At 39.1% G+C, this 14,110-nt stretch overlaps 1 protein-coding gene and 1 long non-coding RNA gene across 5 annotated transcripts in view; one reads left to right on the plus strand and one right to left on the minus strand.

Moving 5' to 3' along the window:
* LOC142060249 (uncharacterized) overlaps positions 1 to 1,120 on the minus strand; it is a 37,424-nt gene extending 36,304 nt beyond the window's left edge. For all 3 annotated transcript variants that reach the window (XR_012661673.1, XR_012661672.1, XR_012661671.1), the window contains exon 1: positions 784 to 1,120. This is a non-coding gene — a long non-coding RNA (uncharacterized LOC142060249). The remainder of the gene's footprint in view (positions 1 to 783) is intronic.
* Positions 150 to 14,110, plus strand: part of MTMR10 (myotubularin related protein 10) — a 40,786-nt gene continuing 26,825 nt past the window's right edge. The window contains exons 1-2 of one of the 2 annotated variants that reach the window (XM_075100148.1): positions 150 to 801; positions 2,177 to 2,237. In XM_075100148.1, the coding sequence (XP_074956249.1) occupies positions 742 to 801; positions 2,177 to 2,237 (121 nt within the window). In that variant the 5' untranslated portion in view covers positions 150 to 741. Of the gene's footprint in view, positions 802 to 1,332; positions 1,352 to 2,176; positions 2,238 to 14,110 lie in introns of those variants that run through there. The other variant, XM_075100149.1, reaches the window with a different exon arrangement.

Raw genomic sequence — 14,110 nt, forward strand, 5'->3', positions numbered from 1 at the left:
AGGGAGAGAACCGACCTTCAGCCTGTCGCCCAGCGGCAGCTCGGAGCCGGTGCTCCCACCGCAGGGTCCCGGCCTGCCCTCGGAGGCCCCGCCCCCGCGGCGGGACGAGGCGAGGGAGGTCTTCCAGGGAGTCAGTAAGATACGGTAACCCGAGCCCGCCGCCAGCGCGGTCAGAGACAGCAACGCTCGCTGCAGCTGCCGTTCCGTGAAGCGCCCACTAAAAGTGGACACAACGTTAGTGATTGGGTTGCTGGGCCGTGCTGACAGCGTCCACCGGACCGCGGCCGCTTGGGCCCTCCGCGCCGCCGTACGCGGCCGCTCCCCCGCCCCTCGCTCCCCCCAAAATGGCCGCGCCGGTAGAGTCCGCCTTAGCCCGCCGCCCTTCGGGGTCACCGCTGCCCGCCCGCTGCCGGCGGTAGAGGGGCGCTGGGCCGGTCGACGGCCCCCCTCGCGGGGAGGCGGAGGGAGCCGCGGGGAGCTCCATGAGGGGTTGTGGCCGACCCAGGCCGGGCCTGCCCAGGCGGCTGGCTCCTCCCTTGGGGAAGGAGGGTGCGCGGGGGCCGCCTCCCGCCGGGGCCGCCGCCGTGTGACTGGGAGCGTAGCCCCGGGTGGCTGCGGGGCGCCGGGCCTGAGCCGGCGGGCGTCGGCACCCTGCCCCCGGGGGACGGGGTCTCCCGGGCCCGTCCCGGCCCGCTGCGCCCTCCCCGTCCCCGCCCGTCGGCGTCCCCGCCGGCAGCGACGATGTTCTCTCTGAAGCAGCCCAAGCCCACCTTTAAGTCCTACCTTCTGCCGCTGCCTCAGGTAACACCGTTTTATTTCCGCTAGCGATCTGCTCGGCTCTTCCTTCCCCCCCGGCCCAGGCCCCGTCCTCGGCCCTGGTCGCGGTGCCGCCGCCGGGGCCGCCTTCCCGGCGCGGCTGGGCCGGAGCGGGGCCCGCGGCTCTGCCCCGAGCTTCTCCCCCGCTCGCCCCGAGGGTGGCGGCCCGCGCTCCCTGGGGGTTACCGAGGGCCCCGGGGCAGCCCCCGTCGCACGGGGAGACAAAAGCCGTGAGACCGGTGTGAAGTGCAGCCTGTTGGCCTGGTCTGAGAAGCCGCGGTCAAACACGAAGTGAGCGTGTGCAGCTGACAAGCCCGAACTTTGGTCAAGGAACAGAGCATTTACCGAAAACAGTCCTGAGTTGACTAAAGCTGGCCACTGGGGGATTATTTTGGAAAGTTATGAATAGTGCTTCAGGTGTTCGGGCTCGCTTTCCTCTTTGTGCTGGGTGGGAACAGCGTTATCTGCGTTATGCAAAGGATGAAGCTCTCGCTGTAGCCGTGATTTCACATTTAAAGCGTGGCTGATGGCATAAGTAAGAAAAGCAAGTATATCTATCAAGTATATACAGTAGAATACTACATATAGTGTCTATGGTATCAAGCATATTTAGTAGAACCACCAGGAATTTTGTGTGGTCTGGGTGTGCACTCGACAGAATGCGATTTTTATTTATTTATTTTAGACAAGGCAGGACCTCTTCTAACAACATGCTTGACATGTTGACTCATTTTTCCTTTTTCACAGTTACTTGGTAAAAGTGAAATGTCGATGCAGTGTAGTTCTGGGTGTTCCTAGTTCTGGGAAATGGTGATATTGCTGTCAGTGTAAGAACCATAGGTATTAAGGTTATTTCACTGAAGGTTCTAGTCTTTTTATAGAAATATTTTTATTTTTAAGGTTTGGAATTAGAATGCAAGTAGGCGTGTATGTGTTCTTGGCCTTGTTTTTTTTTTTTTAAACTTTTCCTATGGTGGAAAGTCATTCATGTTAAAAGTTGGTAGAGTTTTGTGTAAACTTGAGTGTCCGTATCAGTGTAAAGCTTCTTGTAGGACTTGAGCCTTTATGGAATGTCAAGCCAAATTGCTTTCTGTTCGTTCTGTGACTTGTCATAGCCTCGGTTACACAATTAGTTAAGCATTAGCACTTCAAATATTATATTATTATTCTGGTACAAAGCTAAATATACACTAAAATGTTAATATCTTTACAGAAAACCATTGCTATGATTGTATCCTAGCTCTTTAAGATCAGCTTTTTAAATTAAAAGAAGAGCTCTCTCTTTTGCCTAAATAGATCAGACTTGTGTCTGACTGTGAAGTTCTGGTTCTTAAGTAAATTCTAATTTTTTTCCCTTCAGGCTGAAGACCATATAGCATCAGAACCAAGGATTAAAAAACTGGAACCAGTACTCTTGCCAGGTAGGCAAAAACCAGAAATTTGACAGATATCTCAACAAGGATATATTTAAGCCTTTTGCTTATTATAATAGAATTGGTAAAATATAGATTTCCCTATTTTACTGTGATTATTCATTTTGGTATATTTAAATCGTAACGTGCTCCTTGTGGGGAATATAACGTCTAAGGAGGAAAATCGAATGATGTTTGTGTCTGTAGGAAATTGTTCTAACCTGCCCAAAATGCTAAATAAATACATAGGCAATTTTGCCTGTGTAATGCTTTAGTATGTACAGAATAATGTATCGGGTTTATTGCAAGTATTTGAAATGAAAACATTGTAAGTTCTATAACACTTATGACACCTTCTGGAAGACTGCTAATAATGATATTTTTGTCAGATAGTCAGACCTTCATCTGTGTTCAGGACCCACTACCATAGCATGTGTTGTAGTCTTTATTTTAAAGGAAAATATTAATAGGATTTCCAGTAGTAGGTATCATTGACTTCTGTACTGGAAAACTTCTAATGCCATCTTTATTCATTTACTCTTACTGGATAAGCAGCTGTTATAGTCTTGGAATTTATAAATGTCTTTAAATCTATGCAGAATAATCTTTTTAGGGTGGGGATGAGAAAAGCAATGCTTTTATTGTTTACAATTACATATTTATAAAAATGTAGGATATTGGTGACTTCCATATTTTAAATAAGAAATAATCTTCGATAAATGACATCTTGATCAATAGGATTTCTAAAAGCCTTTTTCAGATACCAAAGGGACAATCTACTGTTCTAAAGATTACTTTCATTGCAAACTGTACATCACAGTAATAAATTTGGCTTGCTGTTTCTAAGAGTAGTTTTGAGTTTAAAACAACAGTAAACAGCTTTTTTTTTCTTAGCATTCAGATTATACGTTAAATATGAATTTATACACACAGAGGAATGTAGGAAGATATTCCTATCATGTTGTCTATGTTGATAAAACACATTAATTTTCGAAGTGATCAATACAATAAACAAGTTACTCCTAAAAAAAATATTTTTGTCACTGATTCATATGGGGCTGTTGTTAATTAAGCAGTACTAACTGATACGTGATATGGTCCAGGGAGGTACCTCAAGCTTAAGAGGCTGAAATATTGTGGAAAAAGTTCAACTGAAAGAGGAAATAACAACTGACATTCCTTGTGAAACAAAATACAGTTTTTGCTTGAGGCATAAATACCTTAAAATACATTGCTAAGATTGCTTGATATTTGAAATAGTTATATTTTTGTGCTTGAAAAACTTCTGCTTACCACTTGGCATCTTATTGGTTATATTGCAGTTGATATTCATCCAAAGTCTTTGACTCACAAGGAAGTGACTGCATGTTCTTGAGACATTCCACAGAAACTGCGAGGCAGTGAGATTGCTTTTCTCGAAATGTAACACATCATGCCTTTACTGTGGGACACATGCATGAGCAGTTACAGAAAACAACTCTGTGCAGTAACTTTTTGTGGTTCATTCTTTATTTGTGAAACTCCGAAGTACAGTTGAAATGGTGCTGGCTGGGTTTGTTTTTCTCAATGGCTTATATTTATCCTATGTTTGCATCATTTCCCTTGTCTGTGCTATCTTTGAAATCAGCATTTGATGGCTTTTGGGACATTTGTAGTAAGTTGCCCAGGTTATGTAGAAACTTATTGAAAGAGTATGACTCACCACAGAATTAAAATGTCCATGTCTGTATCATTCTAAGGTGTTATTTTGGATTATTTCCTAATAAAATGCACTGCTCTTTACAGCCACAGAGTAGCTCTGAGAAAATCTTTTCATTTTTGTGAGCATCAAAAAATAAGGGCGTTTAGAAGTGACTTTCTAAAAATGACTTAAATTAAACTCTTCCTGTTTAAACATATTTTTTTGTTTCTGTCGTCAAATGGTGCAGTAGAAAAGTGTATAAACAAGTACACATTGTACTGTTGGATAGACTGGCTTTTGGATTTGTCATAACCCAAGTTTCTGGCCAAATTCCAACTCATTTAATTATATTAAGGCTGACTTGTACTCCCTCGCAAGTACAGTTTGAGTATGGTATTCCTAGTATCCTATCCTTAATAGTTGTGTGGAATTGCTTGTGTTCTCAGGAACAGAGTTAAACCTGAGCAGCTGAATGTTTATTATGCTGCTTTAATTGGTGGAATTTTTAGGAGGTCTTTTGGAATGAATTTATATTAGCACAAGCAGTTACTGGCTTTAGTAATCTTTGAAAACTGCAAATAGTTGTATTAAGCATTTGATTCCTAAAACATAGACAGCAGGGTATTTAGCTACTCTCTCAAAGTGACTAACTTGTATTTTTCTGCAGTGGAGGTTAGGAGAGGGAGTTCCAGACATCGAAATAATATGGGTCAGGTTACAAAGTGAGAGGGTTTTATTTAAGAAAAAAAAATTAAAAAATTACAATGGAATCAACTTTTAACCTGTAGAGTTTGTTTTTGAAGTTTACTCTGGTGCCGAGAGGAATAAGGACATGTCTTCAGCTTTTGGAACAAAAGCCTGCATTCACATCAAACTGTGTGCCCTGAGAGGGTGATGTGTTAGGAAAAGCAAACAAACGTCATTTAAAGTGAATAAGAACTTTGGTTGTAAGTGGCAATAATGATACTGCAGTGGGGAAAATCAAATAATTTCATAGAATTTGGTATAATTCCATTCCAAAACACATTATATAGGTTTAAGATGGAGTTATAAAAATGTTTTCTTTTTCTTTCTGCAGTTCTGTTTTCCTAGCATTGCTCTCTGATCGAGTTTTGCATTTAGTTGAAGAGTTGGCCTTTGTAACAGTTCCACTTTTTTTATTTTTCATTTGTTTGCATAGCATGCCAAAGGGGAAAAATAGAGAAGTAGCAGGTAGTCTACCAGTCAGTCTGTTGAAGTGCCTTGCGTGACTAGTAGGAAATTAGCTTGTGTACTTTAGGGGAGAGTGAAGTTAAAGTTGTTAAACTTGAAGGTGTGTTTTGTTCTGGTAATCAGCTGTAGCCTGTTTTTCACAATGATGTCTGGTGCTTTTGAGACACCAGCTTAAGCTTTCAAAAAATTGTGCAACATAACTGGAATGTAATGCAGTGTATGTTTTTGATTTGAATGGCGAAGCAGTGTGCAGAGAGGTGCAGTATATGGATTGATAATGAACCAAGCCAGTGCTGGTACTGTAAGCAGTGCTGCACCATGGTTTAGGCAAGATCTGGTGAGAAGGTCCTCACTGTTGCTCACACAGGAAGTTCTGCAGGAGACTGTGTAACTAACGGAACATCTGATTAAGTGTGAGAAAATAATTGTTGTTCCTCCTGAGTCTTAATACCTACTTGTAGTAATTATTTTGAAGTGTTGCTCAGTGTACTAATGTGCTAGTGTGGATTAAGTTGGTAGTTGTTACCTGTAAGTTTATACAAAACAGCTAGAAATGGTTTAGTTGCCTTCCGTTTTAAAAGTTTATGCAGTAAAATTACAGAAGTGAACTAAATTAGAATAGTATTCTTTTATCTTCAAGACTTGCTCATGTTCAGGCAAGTTAAAGGCATATTGGTGGTGAGATGCTGTTGTAAAGCAGTTATTCATAGTATCTTGTGTCTGCACCGTGTTCCGTGGTAGTCAGCTTCAGTGCCATTGTTGATGTGTGATCACACCTGTGGTGGGTTTATAAACAGGTCGTAAGTATGGCTGGACTGGGTAAGATGTTATGTCTTGCTGATGGTAGCTGCCAGCAGGCACGTAGGAGGGAGAAAGAATGGGACAAGCAGCCCTCACTCCCAGATGCTTGATCTGCCCTCCCTGATTCCTTCAGTGTGTGGTATGGGGACTTTCCTCTTAGAGTAACATAACGGGGAGATCCAAGTGAGGAGTTAGTGTCGTAGAGGCAGTGCTCCCATATTTAACTCCTCTTGCTGGATTTTTCTTACGTGAATTTATCCAACTGCTTTCCATAGCCATGTAAACTATAACCCACAGCTTCATCTGGTACGGAGTTCAGCAATTCAGTTATATGCTGTTACAAACCACCTTTATTTGTTTGCTCTGAACTTACCGCCATGTAGTTTCTTTGGATAACTTAGTTCTTGGATGGCACAGCAACCATCAAGTCGTATTCCCCCATTCCATGTGATTCGTGATTTTCAGACTTGTGTCATACGTCTGCTATGTTTTGCTTCCCTCTAGCTCAATTGGTCCTAAGAAGGAAGCTTTCCATCTCTTTAATCATCCTTTTGATTACCTCTGAACATTTTCCAGTTGTGCTGTGTTCTTGTTGAGGTGGAATGACATATTGTGCTCGAGATTTTTGCCACTGGATATATTTGGCTTTTACCTAATAATGCTAGTGTAATTGGTTTTACCACCTGCTTTTTGGTTTTGGTTTGCCTTTTTAATAAACATATGCCCTTAGATAGGCAACTGACTGTAGAAACTTAATTGTGGGAGGTTTTTAAGACTGTATCATGGAAAGTTTTAATCTTTTAGAAGCGCCTGATTGTCTCGCAAGTTAGCTCCCAGCTCTTTTTCTATTTTTCCCCCCCCCTGCTTTCTGCAAATCCTTGGTACATTAAGTCATGTGTTCCAGAGCAGCTGCAACACATCTTGTGATAGGAGAAAGAAAGTGCACTTTTTAGTGAGGCACCCTTGTGCATTAGAACCCCAGGTATGTTCACTCCTGACTGCTTTGAATCCCTGTACCTCTTCCTTTGCATTTTCAGTGGCTTGTGGTCTCCCAGAGCTGGAGAATAGAGGCTGTGACATTGCAGTGCAAGTGTATGATGACAGCGCTGTAACCAGGGAGGGGGAGGTGAGAAATGGTGACCAAGTTTGTGAGGTTAATGCATAACCCCAGAGACTTGTCAGGTCTGCCTTTCTTGTGTATTAGGAATCATTTTAGTTTAACACCTCAAAGGGGAAACTGGGATGGCTTAATTGCTTGGTACAAGTAGTTATATTGTTACTGTCAGTGCCTTTTTTCCATGTATATTTCTGGAATCAGTTGTTGATACTCAGGTAGGTATTGCTTTATCTGTTAAAGATGTTCATCTCTTGATGGTGAGTAGTGATAGACTATTGATGCTGATGATAACTGAATAGAACTTGAATGAAGTCAGTTTCTGATTGTTTCCAAAGCATATTCAATTGTTGATTCTCATTTCCAGTGTTGTGGTGTGCTAGCCAAGGCTCTCTTACTCATTGTGCAGCTGATAAAGACATCATATTGCAGGGCTAGGGTTTTTTCCCCTGCAAGAAGTTTCTTATTTGATTTGAAATGTTACTGTAAAAGTTTGTTTTTAAAGTTAGTGTGTGATATTAGACAAGTAAGTGAAATAGCTTTGTCATTTCAACTCTTTTTTCAGGAATCAATGTCATACAACAGCAGGAAATTAATTTCAACATTTCAGAATGGCCAGATTAGAAAATCAGAATAGCAATTTGGAAAGTAATAAAATCCCTAAAGTAAATTTTTGGGGTTGTGTTTTTTTTTGTTTTGGTCTACACCAATAAGATAACTGAAAGTTTTATTTAAATAAATTATGAGAGTTTCAAATTCTAGATTTGAAATCTGAAACAGCAGCTTTCTGCAAACTAACCTTTCGTACTGCAAGAAGTTTAAAAATGAACCAAGCATTTGACTTATATTTAGAATAAATGAGGCATCACTTACAGTAAGTATATAGTAAATACTCTATTATAGCTTTTTTGTTTGTTTGACTCAAAGTGACTTTTCTGGCATGCTTTGGGTTCACTTAACTGCTTGTTTTGGTTTTGGTTTTGCCTTTTTTAAGGATTGGCATGATATAAGTATTACCAAGGTAGTCTGCATGCAGAATCTATGTTCCAGATAGTCTTACAAGTGGATTTTACTAGATGGACTCAGTTTGTTCTGCCTTCTTTATTATGAATATATACAGGGCACTTCTTAAAGCTTCTGACTATAATATAGTTTAAGTATTTGTAAATATCTACAAAAATACTTCCCTATTTGCAACAGATCGGCTGTAGGGCAATATGGAAATAATTCTTCAAAGGTAGAAGAATGAACATGCTTTAAAATTAAAAATTTTAATGTTTCTGCATGTTCATTCTACAAAACAGTTCCAAAGTAATTGGTTTCTGCCCACTCTGTCCTACATATATTTAATGCCACAAGTCATTAAAGTCCAGAAAGGGGATAAAATGTTATACAGATTCTGAATTTTCAGCTGACCAAACTTCTGGGGTTTTTGTCTTCTGGCAATTATATTTGCTTCCAATGAAGTAAGTCTTCAGCAAACTAATTTCTAAGGAACATGTGTTTCTGTATTGTTTTATTTATTAAGCCAAACCTGAGTAATTTAAGCTAGACCCAGTAATATACTACAAATTCAGAGCAGCATCTGTGGCTTGTATTGGTGACATAGTTATAAAATAACAGGCTGAAAACCACAGTCCTCTCATTGTTACTGATTATATTGTTTAGGCAAAGTCAGGCTTTGGGAATCTGTAGTTTATGTAGCCAGGGTAAAAATATGCAAACCACAAAACACTCCCTTGTCACTGGCTTGTCTGTTGTTCACGTTACAGAACTCTGACCAAATCATTGCTAAAACTTTTTTTGGGGGGGTGGGAGGTGGAGCTGTTGGTGATACGATTATTTTAATTTGGCCTAAAAATACATACTGATGCCAGGAGGAGCTGTTCATTCAATTTTTCTCATCACAGGTGTATGTTCCTATTATCTACTTGGGGCTGACACTTTTTTGTCCAACCAAAGAGCAAGCCAATCAGAGAGCTAAATCAGATAAAACCAGGACTGACAAAAAAGGAAGAAAAGTACATGGCTAGAATTATTTTCAACTGGATCAAGTCTCTGATGTTACTGACGAAATCTTTCACAAATGGTAGTGCCAGCACAAGGGTTGAGAGGGGAATGAATGTTGAATATGGAACTGTTTCCATTTTAGGGGTAATACAGAGTTGCTTTAATGGAGCAACTTCTAAGCCTGATCAGCTTTTTAAGCTACTGCAATGCTTTGTTTTGGATCTAGTTGCTAATGAGAGCCTTGGTCATGATGGATGTTCCCTTCTTGCCATGTGAACTCCTGTTGGTTGCCTGCTCTACGTTCTTGTGTCCTCCACTGCGTTTCTGGGACGTGGGAGAAGCTTTTCTGGAGCATCCCATCCTAGTTCAGAAAAGCAGTTCTCTCTTCAGATCTCCCCTGTGGTCAATTTCTTTTGCAAGGTTCACAAAAATTAGCCATTATTGGACAAACACTGATCCTAATCTTGTTATTGTACATGGGAAAGGAATAGTTCTTCTTTGAAGACTTAGCGAGAAGTCTTTACTTTTTTTGCTACTTTTTTCCTTCCTGAGCATTTCTAAAACTTAGCTAAGGTCTTGTCATTCTCTTTTTCTTTTTCTCTTTGTTACCATACTAGAGAAACTGTACAAGATTCATATCTGATATTTTAATAACAATTTTTCTAATCAGATTGGCAAAGCAAGTGCTTTGGTACTGTGCATTTAAAACACACCACTCTCCAAGCACTGGTTAGAGTTGTTTTTTGACAGAAGTCCCAGGTTCTCCTATTAAAAATGCAAATGGAATATATCCAAATTGTTTTTCATTCCCCAGTAATCACAGTATTGAGCTGTCCTTTTGGAATATTTTACTTTGGGTTTTTTTTTGCTTTCTGCAGATGTACAGAAAATTAAATTTAGTCTATTTTTAAACTTACTTTGAAAGTGTTGGAAGATGGGGGGGAAGATGGGTGATATCTATACTAGTGTGCAGCTTTTTTCCTCACATACCTTAAAACCTTCAATACATTATTAGAGCTCATGAAAATCAGAAAAGACATAATTATTTCATGAGCTTACAAATACTTTTTTCTTAAGTTTGGAAGTGGCTGAGCACACTGAACAGAAGATTCATTTAGAAGTGGATTAGACACATTTGCATCTAAATGCTTGGTGCATACTAATAAACTCATACTATTTTGGTGTTTTCTCTACAAGAGAACAGCTAAGAAAAGGCAGCTAAATGGTGAAGGTGTTCTGCATTTCAGTTACTTTTATTAATAAAAGTTTTCATTGGAAATTCTTACTCAGAAACCTACAGAAGTTAATTATTTGCCAATCATTTTGCAGTAGTTTTAGACTTAGATCTTTCTAAATATAAGTGAATTTACTGATGTGCATTTTTAGTCGTTAAATGGCTACTTGAATTAACTTCAGCTTTTCTGTTGTGAACTTTCTAGGCTATCTTTCACATAAACAAGTTGTGTTTCTGTTGTCTTAATTGGGTATAATCACTGTCATCATTATAAATGAGGAACAGGGGTTTAGTTTCCTAAGTGTATTCAGGTGCTAGGTTTTTATGAATTTAGGTAGAAACTGTATGATTGCATAAAGTACTTAATACCCTCTATCCTTACCTCTATTAGACCTTGAACATACACTAAACATATTCAGATTTTGATTTAGAACTTCAGTGTTCATTAAAGAAAGTTTCTACTAGTATATCTATTCTTATGCTTCTAGTACAGCAAAAATTTCTCTTAGAAATATGTAGGGTACCTGCAAACTTTTTTGAGCCTGTGGCATTTGCATTATTCATTTATGGAGTCTTGAGTTCAGCCTTTAGCAAGTATCAGGTTCTTAATGTGTTGAAATATTGTATGTTAGCATTTTAACATATGTGAATGCGTGCTTTGTCTTTTTGTGTATGTATTGAGATGTGTGTGTATATATATACAATACAGCATAAATATGTTGCCTTGGAAACTGCTTGGTTACTTTATTTCATTGTGCAGCATTTTTGTATTCAGTCAGTGGTGTTAGACTTGTTGAATACTCTTCAGTCTGTTTCATTTTGTATGTAAGGTTGTGGTCCTAGATAATATTCAATGAACCTTCTTCCTTGAAAATGAAGGTTTTAAGATGCACTGTTCTGCTGTATTCCTTCTGTATTCATAGGCAGCAAAACTGCTAGAAACTTGTTTGGATGGAAGGGTTTGGCAACTGCTTCAGTGAGCAGCTGAAAACCTGGAAATTACTTGAGGTCTCTGTTGGGATGTTTATTGAATTTTAAGCTAAGACAATACAGAATCTTAAAATAGCAAACATGAGAACTGGCTATATAGGTGAAAGAGGATTATTTATGCATCTCCTACTGCTATAAAGAATCCAGACCCTTGTCTCTAGAGAAGATACAGAAATTTCCAAGTTCTAATGCAGTGCTAATTCTAGCAGTTCTTTCTCAGTTTTTCAGGCCTATCAAATTTGCCCTGTTTTTGATAACAAATAGTGATAAAACTGACACAAAATTCACAAAAAAGCTAAGAAAAAATTTTAGGTATTTTGTGGTGTTTGCATGTGTGCAGGTTATTAGATCCAGAGCTCCTGACAGTAAGCGACAAATTACTACTTCATAAGATAAATAAACAACAGAAATCAAACTTGGTCCTGGGGGGCATGGTACCAAAAATGACAAAAATATTAAGTAGTAGGCAGAATGGTGCAGAACATACTTTATTTTAGGATGTTACTGATCAGGGCAATTTATTTCTGCAAAGGTTGAAAACACAATCCCTAAAGTCTAGACCAGACTCAGTATGACTGCAAGCTGGGGAGACAAAATTGTTGTTGCCCAACAGCTGTGATACCTGTTGATCACTAATTCTGCTGATCACCAAATTCAGCATTTTTAGTAATGCTTCTCCCACACACATGCTCTGCTTTCTGAATTTTATTTGGATTCTTGTGGATTATACATTTTGGTGGATTAGATACATATCATGAATTCTCTTGACATCCAAAATACGAAACGGTCACAATGCATGTGCTTCTGGGAGATACAGCAGAATTTCTCTGAAGTTTAACAGTTTCTGAGGCTGTGTTAAGCAGAAGGTGTACGAGCTAGATAGATCCTTCAGTCTCCTATGTTATTGTTGTGATTCATGTATTCAATATAGAAATATTTTTATTAAACATGGTTAGGCTTTATATATAGGGGTGACAACCTGTAATTTTTCGTCTGATTTCCTGTCAGAGTTTAAACAAACTGCTCTTGTCTCCTGAGCTCATTATTTGACTGTTCTAGTCACATGAAGTGTTGACTGCTGTTCGGTGTCTGGAACAGCTTGTGACTGTTTACTGGAAAAAAGCAGCAGCTACATTGTAAAAATGTGCAGTGTAATATCTCTGAATAGCTCTGTTGTTGACACTTGTATAGAAAAATCACCTACTCAACTACAAATTTAAGAAGGGTTAATTCTGCAAGACTAACATGTACTACTTTTGTTTACCTACTTTCCTAAGTTTGAGTTAAGTTTGGAAGGTTTTCACCTTTTTATATTGTTCATTATAGATGTCCAAACAAGGGGAGAAAAGCCGGGTCAATATAAAATTCCAAACCTGCATTTAAAAAAAAGACAGTCAGTTTCTAGAGGCTTTTGAAAACTGTGTCTATTAAATTTGCATTGCAAACTTTCTCATGCTTCATTGTAAATGCTTAGACCCTTTGGCTGATATCAGTATCCATGTATCCTCTGTCTTGCTGTATTGTAATACTGAGGTTCAAAACTGACAGTTCTGTGTTAGGGCTGTAAACTTGAGTGCAAAGGAGAAGAAGCTAGGCCAAAAAATCCAGAATGTGTTTGCATTGGATGAAGTGAGAATTAAAATTGCACTAAAATAGGATTAGTATTAATGTGGTAGTGTAGGCACACAGTCTTGAGGAATGGAGGGGGGAAGTGAAAAGGACTGGCTTTGGTAAAGAATGATGTACCAGTCATGTTTTAAACTGTAGTAGATTCAGTTGAAGATTGCATAGCTCTCTTATTTCCCTACTGTTTTGTAGCATCAAAGACATGAAGTACTGAAATAGTTTAGTAATAGTAATTTGTGCTTTTAACAAGTGTGTCCTGTATGATAATAAAAAATGTTATACTTTATAACAGATAAGAGAATATTATATGGAAAAAAAATACCTACAAAGTTGCACTTCATTTCATGGTGTATTTGGCTATCCATATCTTTTTATTAGAAATGCAGTGGTGCACTGGAGGTGTTGAGGGAAGAATAAAAACTATTTAGGTTTAGAACAATTGACTTTGTGGAGAGGGGAAGCCTCACAGGGTGAATGTGACTGAGAACTCAACATTGAATAGTTGAAGATTAACACTAATTGTGACAAGGAATTGCTTTAATATAAAGTTTGGGCTTTTGCAGTTACTTATGTAAATAGCTTATTGGGGAAAAAAAGCTGGGCACTAAGTTTCAGGCCAGGCTCTGCTAAAAGTATTAAAACGTTTTCATTAGTGTTTAACGGAAGTATGGCTTGTCATTCTCATGTACCCTATTATAAGTCATTGTTTTCAGTTGCTGTGGACTTGGCTGAACTTTTAACTATTTGTACTGATACTGTCGGAATCAGATTTAAAAAAAAAAAAATTCAAAAGCTTACTTAACCACAGCTTAGTAGTGTTTGAGAAAAGACTTTAAAGCTCCAGCACATCTGTCTATAGAGCATTTTCACAACTCTTGCCACTTCTGACATAGATTATGCATGTATATGATAACCACAGATCAATGAAACATGTCCCTTACATCTTCAAATTGTCCCCGAATACTCAACATAATTCTGCAAGCTGAAGGCTACAGAGTTTGTCCAATAAATTTTTGTAGCTGTTTATCACAACTACACTAAAAGCAGGGACTCTGCTGCTGCTCTTAGTGACTTCCAGGCTGATGCCTAATCATGTTAGGGGCAAGTGAGCTAGTATGGAAGCTTAGCTAAATAGTTTAGGATGAGGAGCATGTGCAGAGACTGGGTCTGAAGACTAGCAAAAGGTGCATTTCCACCCAAGGGTTTGGAATGCT

This window comes from Phalacrocorax aristotelis, chromosome 7 (genome assembly GCF_949628215.1).
Source record: "Phalacrocorax aristotelis chromosome 7, bGulAri2.1, whole genome shotgun sequence".
Lineage (NCBI taxonomy): Eukaryota > Metazoa > Chordata > Aves > Suliformes > Phalacrocoracidae > Phalacrocorax > Phalacrocorax aristotelis.